We start from the raw sequence: 12,500 nt of genomic DNA on the forward strand, positions 1-12,500 counted from the left end.
AGGGCAACACGTTAGTACACACTCCTCTATTCCCAGGATGCACTGCAGGGCAACACGTTAGTACATTTACATTTACATTTAAGTCATTTAGCAGACGCTCTTATCCAGAGCGACTTACAAATTGGTGCATTCACCTTATGACATCCAGTGGAACAGTAGTGCATCTAAATCTTTTAAGGGGGAGGGGGGGTGAGAGGGATTACTTTATCCTATCCTAGGTATTCCTTAAAGAGGTGGGGTTTCAGGTGTCTCCGGAAGGTGGTGATTGACTCCGCTGTCCTGGCGTCGTGAGGGAGTTTGTTCCACCATTGGGGGGCCAGAGCAGCGAACAGTTTTGACTGGGCTGAGCGGGAACTGTACTTCCTCAGTGGTAGGGAGGCGAGCAGGCCAGAGGTGGATGAACGCAGTGCCCTTGTTTGGGTGTAGGGCCTGATCAGAGCCTGGAGGTACTGAGGTGCCGTTCCCCTCACAGCTCCGTAGGCAAGCACCATGGTCTTGTAGCGGAATCGAGCTTCAACTGGAAGCCAGTGGAGGGAGCGGAGGAGCGGGGTGACGTGAGAGAACTTGGGAAGGTTGAACACCAGACGGGCTGCGGCGTTCTGGATGAGTTGTAGGGGTTTAATGGCACAGGCAGGGAGCCCAGCCAACAGCGAGTTGCAGTAATCCAGACGGGAGATGACAAGTGCCTGGATTAGGACCTGCGCTGCTTCCTGTGTGAGGCAGGGTCGTACTCTGCGGATGTTGTAGAGCATGAACCTACAGGAACGGGCCACCGCCTTGATGTTAGTTGAGAACGACAGGGTGTTGTCCAGGATCACGCCAAGGTTCTTAGTGCTCTGGGAGGAGGACACAATGGAGTTGTCAACCGTGATGGCGAGATCATGGAACGGGCAGTCCTTCCACGGGAGGAAGAGCAGCTCCGTCTTGCCGAGGTTCAGCTTGAGGTGGTGATCCGTCATCCACACTGATATGTCTGCCAGACATGCAGAGATGCGATTCGCCACCTGGTCATCAGAAGGGGAAAGGAGAAGATTAATTGTGTGTCGTCTGCATAGCAATGATAGGAGAGACCATGTGAGGTTATGACAGAGCCAAGTGACTTGGTGTATAGCGAGAATAGGAGAGGGCCTAGAACAGAGCCCTGGGGGACACCAGTGGTGAGAGCACGTGGTGTGGAGACGGATTCTCGCCACGCCACCTGGTAGGAGCGACCTGTCAGGTAGGACGCAATCCAAGCGTGGGCCGCGCCGGAGATGCCCGACTCGGAGAGGGTGGAGAGGAGGATCTGATGGTTCACAGTATCGAAGGCAGCCGATAGGTCTAGAAGGATGAGAGCAGAGGGAGAGAGAGTTAGCTTTAGCAGTGCGGAGCGCCTCCGTGATACAGAGAAGAGCAGTCTCAGTTGAATGACTAGTCTTGAAACCTGACTGATTTGGATCAAGAAGGTCATTCTGAGAGAGATAGCGGGAGAGCTGGCCAAGGACGGCACGTTCAAGAGTTTTGGAGAGAAAAGAAAGAAGGGATACTGGTCTGTAGTTGTTGACATCGGAGGGATCGAGTGTAGGTTTTTTCAGAAGGGGTGCAACTCTCGCTCTCTTGAAGACGGAAGGGACGTAGCCAGCGGTCAGGGATGAGTTGATGAGCGAGGTGAGGTAGGGAGAAGGTCTCCGGAAATGGTCTGGAGAAGAGAGGAGGGGATAGGTTCAAGCGGGCAGGTTGTTGGGCGGCCGGCCGTCACAAGACGCGAGATGTCATCTGGAGAGAGAGGGGAGAAAGAGGTCAGAGCACAGGGTAGGGCAGTGTGAGCAGAACCAGCGGTGTCGTTTGACTTAGCAAACGAGGATCGGATGTCGTCGACCTTCTTTTCAAAATGGTTGACGAAGTCATCTGCAGAGAGGGAGGAGGGGAGGGGAGGAGGATTCAGGAGGGAGGAGAAGGTTGCAAAGAGCTTCCTAGGGTTAGAGGCAGATGCTTGGAATTTAGAGTGGTAGAAAGTGGCTTTAGCAGCAGAGAGAGAAGAGGAAAATGTAGAGAGGAGGGAGTGAAAGGATGTCAGGTCCGCAGGGAGGCGAGTTTTCCTCCATATCCGCTCGGCTGCCCGGAGCCTGTTCTGTGAGCTCGCAATGAGTCGTCGAGCCACGGAGCGGGAGGGGGAGGACCGAGCCGGCCTGGAGGATAGGGGACATAGAGAGTCAAAGGATGCAGAAAGGGAGGAGAGGAGGGTTGAGGAGGCAGAATCAGGAGATAGGTTGGAGAAGGTTTGAGCAGAGGGAAGAGATGAAAGGATGGAAGAGGAGAGAGTAGCGGGGGAGAGAGAGCGAAGGTTGGGGCGGCGCGATACCATCCGAGTAGGGGCAGTGTGGGAAGTGTTGGATGAGAGCGAGAGGGAGAAGGATACAAGGTAGTGGTCGGAGACTTGGAGGGGAGTTGCAACAAGGTTAGTGGAAGAACAGCATCTAGTAAAGATGAGGTCGAGCGTATTTCCTGCCTTGTGAGTAGGGGGGAAGGTGAGAGGGTGAGGTCAAGGAGAGGAGTGGAAAGAAGGAGGCAGAGAGGAATGAGTCAAAGGTAGACGTGGGGAGGTTAAAGTCGCCCAGAACTGTGAGAGGTGAGCCGTCCTCAGGAAAGGAGCTTATCAAGGCATCAAGCTCATTGATGAACTCTCCGAGGGAACCTGGAGGGCGATAAATGATAAGGATGTTAAGCTTGAAAGGGCTGGCATGGAATTCAAAGGAGGCGATAGACAGATGGGTAAGGGGAGAAAGAGAGAATGACCACTTGGGAGAGATGAGGATCCCGGTGCCACCACCCCGCTGACCAGAAGCTCTCGGGGTGTGCGAGAACACGTGGGCAGACGAAGAGAGAGCAGTAGGAGTAGCAGTGTTGTCTGTGGTGATCCATGTTTCCGTCAGTGCCAAGAAGTCGAGGGACTGGAGGGAGGCATAGGCTGAGATGAACTCTGCCTTGTTGGCCGCAGATCGGCAGTTCCAGAGGCTACCGGAGACCTGGAACTCCACGTGGGTCGTGCGCGCTGGGACCACCAGATTAGGGTGCCGCGACCCACGTGGTGTGTAGCGTTTGTATGGTCTGTGCAGAGAGGAGAGAACAGGGATAGACAGACACATAGTTGACAGGCTACACAAGAGGCTACGCTAATGCAAAGGAGATTGGAATGACAAGTGGACTACACGTCTCGAGTGTTCAGAAAGTTAAGCTTACGTAGCAAGAATCTTATTGACTAAAATGATTCAAATGATACAGTACTGCTGAAGTAGGCTAGCTGGCAGAGGCTGCGTTGTTGACTATGTAGGCTAGCTGGCATTGGCTGCGTTGTTGACACTACACTAATCAAGTCGTTCCGTTGAGTGTAATAGTTTCTACTGTGCTGCTATTCGGGGCTAGCTGGCTAGCTAGCAGTGTTGATTACGTTACGTTGCGTTAAAAGAACGACAATAGCTGGCTAGCTAACCTAGGAAATCGCTCTAGACTACACAATTATCTTTGATACAAAGACGGCTATGTAGCTAGCTATGTAGCTAGCTACGATCAAACAAATCAAGCCGTTGTACTGTAATGAAATGAAATGAAAAATGTGATACTACCTGTGGAGCGAAGCGAAATGCGACCGGATTGTTGAGTGCAGAAGTTCTGTTCGGTAGACGTTGGCTAGCTGTTGGCTAGCTAGCAGAGTCTCCTACGTTAAGGACGACATAAAACTACACACTCTAAACGACACAATTATCTTGGATACGAAGACAGCAAAGACAACTATGTAGCTAGCTAACACTACACTAATCAAGTCGTTCAGTTGAGTGTAATAGTTGTGCTGCTAATCGGTAGACGGTGGACTAGCTAACGGTGGACGTTAGCTAGCTGGCTAGCTGCAGGGCAGTGTAGACTGCGTTAGGACGACGAAATACGATAATTACACAATTATTTACGATACAAAGACGGCTATGTAGCTAGCTAAGAAGTAATTGCTAAGATTAGACAAATCAAACCGTTGTACTATAATGAAATGTAATGAAATGTAATACTACCTGCGGACCGAGTGCAGATGCGACCGCTCGCTCCAACCCTAACCCCACCTAGTACACACTCCTCTATTCCCAGGATGCACTGCAGGGCAACACGTTAGTACACACTCCTCTACTCCCAGAATGCACTGCAGGGCAACACGTTAGTACACACTCCTCTATTCCCAGGATGCACTGCAGGGCAACACGTTAGTACACACCCCTCTACTCCCAGGATGCACTGCAGGGCAACACGTTAGTATACACTCCTCTACTCCCAGGGCAACACGTTAGTACACACTCCTCTACTCCCAGGATGCACTGCAGGGCAACACGTTAGTACACACTCCTCTACTCCCAGGGCAACACGTTAGTACACACTCCTCTACTACCAGGGCATAACGTTAGTACACACTCCTCTACTACCAGGGCAACATGTTAGTACACACTCCTCTATTCCCAGGATGCACCGCAGGGCAACACGTTAGTACACACTCCTCTATTCCCAGGATGCACTGCAGGGCAACACGTTAGTACACACTCCTCTACTACCAGGGCAACACGTTAGTACACACTCCTCTACTACCAGGGCAAAACGTTAGTACACACTCCTCTACTACCAGGGCAACACGTTAGTACACACTCCTCTATTCCCAGAATGCACTGCAGGGCAACACATTAGTACACACTCCTCTATTCCCAGGACATAACGTTAGTACACACTCCTCTACTCCCAGGATGCACTGCAGGGCAACACGTTAGTACACACTCCTCTATTCCCAGGATGCACTGCAGGGCAACACGTTAGTACACACTCCTCTACTCCCAGAATGCACTGCAGGGCAACACGTTAGTACACACTCCTCTATTCCCAGGATGCACTGCAGGGCAACACGTTAGTACACACCCCTCTACTCCCAGGATGCACTGCAGGGCAACACGTTAGTATACACTCCTCTACTCCCAGGGCAACACGTTAGTACACACTCCTCTACTCCCAGGATGCACTGCAGGGCAACACGTTAGTACACACTCCTCTACTCCCAGGGCAACACGTTAGTACACACTCCTCTACTACCAGGGCATAACGTTAGTACACACTCCTCTACTACCAGGGCAACACGTTAGTACACACTCCTCTATTCCCAGGATGCACCGCAGGGCAACACGTTAGTACACACTCCTCTATTCCCAGGATGCACTGCAGGGCAACACGTTAGTACACACTCCTCTACTACCAGGGCAACACGTTAGTACACACTCCTCTACTACCAGGGCAAAACGTTAGTACACACTCCTCTACTACCAGGGCAACACGTTAGTACACACTCCTCTATTCCCAGAATGCACTGCAGGGCAACACATTAGTACACACTCCTCTATTCCCAGGACATAACGTTAGTACACACTCCTCTACTCCCAGGATGCACTGCAGGGCAACACGTTAGTACACACTCCTCTATTCCCAGGATGCACTGCAGGGCAACACGTTAGTACACACTCCTCTATTCCCAGGATGCACTGCAGGGCAACACGTTAGTACACACTCCTCTATTCCCAGGATGCACTGCAGGGCAACACGTTACTACACACTCCTCTATTCCCAGGATGCACTGCAGGGCAACACGTTAGTACACACTCCTCTACTCCCAGAATGCACTGCAGGGCAACACGTTAGTACACACTCCTCTATTCCCAGGATGCACTGCAGGGCAACACGTTAGTACACACCCCTCTACTCCCAGGATGCACTGCAGGGCAACACGTTAGTATACACTCCTCTACTCCCAGGGCAACACGTTAGTACACACTCCTCTACTCCCAGGATGCACTGCAGGGCAACACGTTAGTACACACTCCTCTACTCCCAGGGCAACACGTTAGTACACACTCCTCTACTACCAGGGCATAACGTTAGTACACACTCCTCTACTACCAGGGCAACACGTTAGTACACACTCCTCTATTCCCAGGATGCACCGCAGGGCAACACGTTAGTACACACTCCTCTATTCCCAGGATGCACTGCAGGGCAACACGTTAGTACACACTCCTCTACTACCAGGGCAACACGTTAGTACACACTCCTCTACTACCAGGGCAAAACGTTAGTACACACTCCTCTACTACCAGGGCAACACGTTAGTACACACTCCTCTATTCCCAGAATGCACTGCAGGGCAACACATTAGTACACACTCCTCTATTCCCAGGACATAACGTTAGTACACACTCCTCTACTCCCAGGATGCACTGCAGGGCAACACGTTAGTACACACTCCTCTATTCCCAGGATGCACTGCAGGGCAACACGTTAGTACACACTCCTCTATTCCCAGGATGCACTGCAGGGCAACACGTTAGTACACACTCCTCTATTCCCAGGATGCACTGCAGGGCAACACGTTACTACACACTCCTCTATTCCCAGGATGCACTGCAGGGCAACACGTTAGTACACACTCCTCTATTCCCAGGATGCACTGCAGGGCAACACGTTAGTACACACTCCTCTATTCCCAGGGCAACATGTTAGTACACACTCCTCTATTCCCAGGATGCACTGCAGGGCAACACGTTAGTACACACTCCTCTACCCCCAGGGCAACACGTTAGTACACACTCCTCTATTCCCAGGATGCACTGCAGGGCAACACGTTAGTACACACTCCTCTATTCCCAGGGCAACACGTTAGTACACACTCCTCTACTACCAGGGCAACACGTTAGTACACACTCCTCTACTACCAGGGCAACATGTTAGTACACACTCCTCTATTCCCAGAATGCACTGCAGGGCAACACGTTAGTACACACTCCTCTACTACCAGGGCAACACGTTAGTACACACTCCTCTACTACCAGGGCAACACGTTAGTACACACTCCTCTACTCCCAGGATGCACTGCAGGGCAACACGTTAGTACACACTCCTCTATTCCCAGGATGCACTGCAGGGCAACACGTTAGTACACACTCCTCTATTCCCAGGATGCACTGCAGGGCAACATGTTAGTACACACTCCTCTATTCCCAGGATGCACTGCAGGGCAACACATTAGTACACACTCCTCTATTCCCAGGATGCACTGCAGGTCAACACGTTAGTACACACTCCTCTATTCCCAGGATGCACTGCAGGGCAACACGTTAGTACACACTCCTCTATTCCCAGGATGCACTGCAGGGCAACACGTTAGTACACACTCCTCTATTCCCAGGATGCACTGCAGGGCAACACGTTAGTACACACTCCTCTATTCCCAGGATGCAATGCAGGGCAACACGTTAGTACACACTCCTCTATTCCCAGGATGCACCGCAGGGCAACACGTTAGTACACACTCCTCTATTCCCAGGATGCACTGCAGGGCAACACGTTAGTACACACTCCTCTATTCCCAGGATGCACTGCAGGGCAACACGTTAGTACACACTCCTCTATTCCCAGGATGCACTGCAGGGCAACACGTTAGTACACACTCCTCTATTCCCAGGAGGCAGGCATGCATCATAACAAATCAAATCAACACAACATATTAATATATGAACCTGGTGAAATTCACATAGTACTTTAACGACTGGTACATGTGTTCAAACACACATGCACATGGGGGTCTGGGAGAGGAAGTGTGTCCATCTGATGAATGGGCATGTGCCGGAACTCAATTTTAAACACTAATTGTAGTCTCACCCATTCATTTCTAATGACCGGTCATTTTTGACCGGGAACTCCACAGGTGAACAAAAGTTAAATAAAACACCCAAAGTATTTTGTGTGTTCAGATGCCCTTTGTGGACAAAGTCATGTGACCTCATGTGACCATTTTTTCAGAGAGAAAACGTGTAAATAGGTCCAATTCCACCAGAGCACAGCAGGAGGGTTAAGAAGCATAAATATGTTATTTCTACAGGCCTCACAGATTGATCAAATGAATTAGATCCAATGATTTAGGGCCTGTAGGGCGGGAGGGGGTTGCTGCTATTTTAATTATAATATGCTCAGTTAATTATAATATGCCGACTGCTTGCAAAATATAAACATGTAAATATACAAATAATGTTTCTTTGCAGGATAATGATAGTCCTGACTTTCAAGAATGCTTGAATTGATTTTCTGGTCGGCTGGATGCAAGTTTCACCATCCAATTATTTCAGAACTATAGGACTGTAAATTTCACCATGGCATGGACCGTGGCGCTATGTTTTGCAGAGGAGAATTATTCGAATATTAGTCAGTTAGTGCATTTAATAATGGGACATGAACCAGATAAGTGGGGGACACAGGCTGTCACTCATGTATTAATGCACAATTTGCCTAAATAAGTCATGGAAACATTTCAACCACTGTAGGTTTTTTTGGAGGGAAAACGTTTTTCGTTGTTGGTGTTACGTCATTACGTTAAGCTGGCAATTGTCGCATCATATTTTCTATGTGAACTTTCTAAATGTCGACAAAGAATCACTAGAGAAGTTAGTGGAAACAGAGCTCTCTCTCTATAGAGCTGGTATTTAAACTACTACACTAGTTATTCACTGGATAATTAAATACATCCACATATTGTGTGTGTGTGTGTGTGTGTGTGTGTGTCAGGTGGCCAGTAGGACCCTGGGTATCCCCAGCAGTAAGATCCACATCACAGAGACCAGCACCAACACTGTGTGTGTGTGTGTGTGTGTGTGTGTGTGTGTGTGTGTGTGTGTGTCAGGTGGCCAGTAGGACCCTGGGTATCCCCAGCAGTAAGATCCACATCACAGAGACCAGCACCAACACTGTGTGTGTGTGTGTGTGTGTGTGTGTGTGTGTGTGTGTGTGTGTGTGTGTGTGTGTGTGTGTGTGTGTGTGTGTGTGTGTGTGTGTGTGTGTGTGTGTCAGGTGGCCAGTAGGACCCTGGGTATCCCCAGCAGTAAGATCCACATCACAGAGACCAGCACCAACACTGTTCCCAACACCAGCCCTACTGCTGCCTCTGCCTCCTCCGACCTCAACGGAGCCGCTGTGCATGTAAAACTCACACACACTCACCTGCTGCTTTCAATATCCTTTACTGCAGCCAATCTTCTAACCAATCTCTCTCTCCCTCTCCCTCTCCCTGTCTCTGTCTCTGTCTCTGTCTCTCTCCCTCTCTCTCTCTCCCTGTCTCTGTCTCTGTCTCTGTCTCTGGCCTCTCCTCTCCTCTCTCTCTCTCTCTCTCTCCCTCTCCCTCTCCCTCTCCCTGTCTCTGTCTCTGTCTCTGTCTCTGTCCCTCTCTCTCTCCTCTCTCTCTCTCTCTCTCTCCCTCTCCCCTCTCCCTGTCTCTGTCTCTGTCTCTCTCCCTCTCTCTCTCTCGCTGTCTCTGTCTCTGTCTCTGTCTCTCTCCCTCTCTCTCTCCTCTCTCTCCCTCTCCCTCTCCCTCTCCCTCTCCCTCTCCCTGTCTCTGTCTCTGTCTCTGTCTCTCTCCCTCTCTCTCTCTCTCTCTCGCTCTCTCTCCCTCTCCCTCTCCCTGTCTCTGTCTCTGTCTCTGTCTCTCTCTCTCTCCCTCTCTCTCTCTCGCTCTCTCTCCCTCTCCCTCTCCCTGTCTCTGTCTCTGTCTCTGTCTCTGTCTCTGTCTCTCTCCCTCTCCCTCTCTCTAGAATGCGTGTGAGATCCTACTCCACCGTCTAGAACCCTACAAGACCAAGAATCCTAAAGGATGCTGGGAGGACTGGGTCAGTACCTGTCAATCATACACAGTCTTATTTCTAATTGGATGGTTTCATTGCTCATCTTTAAAGGCCCAATGCAGTCAAAATTCAGTTATTTCCTGTGTTTTGTATCATATTGTACACCAGCTGATGAAACTAGCATTGTAAAGTGTGAAAAAGGTGCTATATCCTGATAGTTGTTGGTTGAAAATACAATTTACACAGGAGCTTCTAATCAGTAGGTTTTTTCAGTAGGTGAAGTGAATGAATTTCAGTTAACATTTGTGGAATTTCTTTCCTTCTTAATGCGTTTGAGCCAATCAGTTGTGTTGTGACAAGGTAGGGGTGGTATACAGAAGATCAGATATTGACCAAGTCAATATTATGGCAAGAACAGATCAAATAAGCAAAGAGAAATGACAGTCCATCATTACTTTAAGACATGAAGGTCAGTCAATCCGGAATGTTTCAAGAACTTTGAAAGTTTCTTCAATTGCAGTCGCAAAAACCAAGAGCAATGATGAAACTGTCTCTCATGAGGACCGTCACAGGAATGACCCAGAGTTAACTGGCTCTCATGAGGACCGCCACAGGAATGACCCAGAGTACCTGTCTCTCATGAGGACCGCCACAGGAATGGAAGACTCAGAGTTACCTGTCTCTCATGAGGACCACCACAGGAATGACCCAGAGTTAACTGGCTCTCATGAGGACCACCACAGGAATGACCCAGAGTTACCTGTCTCTTATGAGGACCACCACAGGAATGACCCAGAGTTACCTGTTTCTCATGAGGACCGCCACAGGAATGGAAGACTCAGAGTTACCTGTCTCTCATGAGGACCACCACAGGAATGACCCAGAGTTACCTGTCTCTCATGAGGACCACCACAGGAATGACCCAGAGTTACCTGTCTCTCATGAGGAACACCACAGGAATGACCCAGAGTTACCTGTCTCTCATGAGGACCGCCACAGGAATGACCCAGAGTTACCTGTCTCTCATGAGGACCGCCACAGGAATGGAAGACCCAGAGTTACCTGTCTCTCATGAGGACCGCCACAGGAATGGAAGACCCAGAGTTACCTGTCTCTCATGAGGACCGCCACAGGAATGGAAGACCCAGAGTTACCTCTGCTGCAGAGGATAAGTTCATTAGAGTTACCTGGCTCTCATGAGGACCGCCACAGGAATGGAAGACTCAGAGTTACCTCTGCTGCAGAGGATAAGTTCAGCAGGGTAGCCTAGTGGTTAGAGCGTTGGACTAGTAACTGAAAGGTTGCAAGTTCAAATCCCCAAGCTAACAAGGTACTAATCTGTCGTTCTGCCCCTGAACAGGCAGTTAACCCACTGTTCCTAGTCTGTCATTGAAAATAAGAATTTGTTCTTAACTGACTTGCCTAGTTAAATAAATTAGAGTTATCAGCATCAGAAATTGCAGCCCAAATAAATGCTTCATAAAGATCAAGCAATATCAACTGTTCAGAGGAGACTGTGAATCAGGCCTTCGTGGTTGAATTACTGCAAAGAGACCACTACTAAAGGACACCAATAAGAAGAAGAGACTTGCTTGGGCCAAGAAACACGAGCAATGGTCAGTAGACGGTGGAAATCTGTCCTTTGGTCTGGAGTCCAAATTGGAGATTTTTGGTTCCAACCGCCCTGTCTTTATGAGATGCAGTTTCTGTGATTTATTTAGAATTCAAGGTACACATAACCACCATGAATACCACAGCATCCTGCAGCGATACGCCATCCCATCTGGTTTGGGCTTAGTGGGACAATCATTTGTTTTTCAACAGGATAGTGACCCAACACACCTCCAGGCTGTGTAAGGGCTATTTTACCAAGAAGGAGAGTGATGGAGTGCTGCATCAGATAACCTGGCCTCCACAATTTGTTTAACACTTTTTTGGTTACTACATGATTCTATATGTGTTATTTCATCGTTTTGATGTCTTCACTATTATTCTACAATGTAGAAAATAGTACAAATAAAGAAAAACCTGGAATGAGCAGGTGTGTCCAAACTTTTGACTGGTAGTGTATATTTTTAATGGAAAACTATTATAGGTACAAGGTATGTAATTGTTACCCAGAAAGGATTTGATATAGAGATAAAAATGGTTGAATTGGGCCTTTAACCCAGAGTTCTCTTCCTTTTAAACATAATGTGTTTTAATCAATTACTCATTATCTGTTTTCAGGTGAACGCTGCCTACTTTGACCGGGTTAATCTGTCTGCTAATGGATTCTACAAGTACGTTACCTGGAACACAGACACAAGAAAATAACACGCAGTGTATTATTACCAAACCCGTTTAAACAATAAATGAATAATTTCGTTTTTTTTCCAAATAGTTTGCCTGTGAGGCAACACAATTAACTACCATAGCTGGTTGCTAGCTTGCTACAATGCTGCTAAATGCTAGCTAATCTGAAATTGCTAGCTAGGCTAAATGCTAGCTGTTCTAGAATGTTGCCCAAATGCTAGGTAGGCTACAAATGCTTGCTAGACTACAAATGTTCGATTGATAGGCTAAATGCTAGCTAGGCTACAATGTTGCTAAATGGCACAACTGGAACAGAAAATCACCCGAAAGATTTATTGATGTAATTAACTGTTTATTTATGTCTTCCTCAGGACGCCAGACCTTGGTTATGACTTTGAGACCAACACAGGTCGTGCTTTCAACTACTTCAGTTATGGAGTGGCCTGCTCTGAGGTGGAGATAGACTGTCTGACCGGCAGCCACAAGGTGAGTGATGCGCTAGTGTGTGTTTCCCACTTCTCATGCGTACTTGAGAGATTTTAGGAC

At 48.7% G+C, this 12,500-nt stretch overlaps 1 protein-coding gene across 2 annotated transcripts in view; it reads left to right on the top strand.

Moving 5' to 3' along the window:
• The window catches only part of xdh (xanthine dehydrogenase), an 88,078-nt gene that overhangs the window by 73,817 nt on the left and 1,761 nt on the right, over positions 1-12,500 (top strand). The window contains exons 27-30 of one of the 2 annotated variants that reach the window (XM_065004371.1): positions 8,893-9,021; positions 9,630-9,704; positions 11,889-11,941; positions 12,326-12,440. In XM_065004371.1, the coding sequence (XP_064860443.1) occupies positions 8,893-9,021; positions 9,630-9,704; positions 11,889-11,941; positions 12,326-12,440 (372 nt within the window). The other variant, XM_065004370.1, reaches the window with a different exon arrangement.

The sequence above is a fragment of the Oncorhynchus nerka genome, linkage group LG18 (assembly GCF_034236695.1).
Source record: "Oncorhynchus nerka isolate Pitt River linkage group LG18, Oner_Uvic_2.0, whole genome shotgun sequence".
In the NCBI taxonomy this organism is placed as follows: domain Eukaryota; kingdom Metazoa; phylum Chordata; class Actinopteri; order Salmoniformes; family Salmonidae; genus Oncorhynchus; species Oncorhynchus nerka.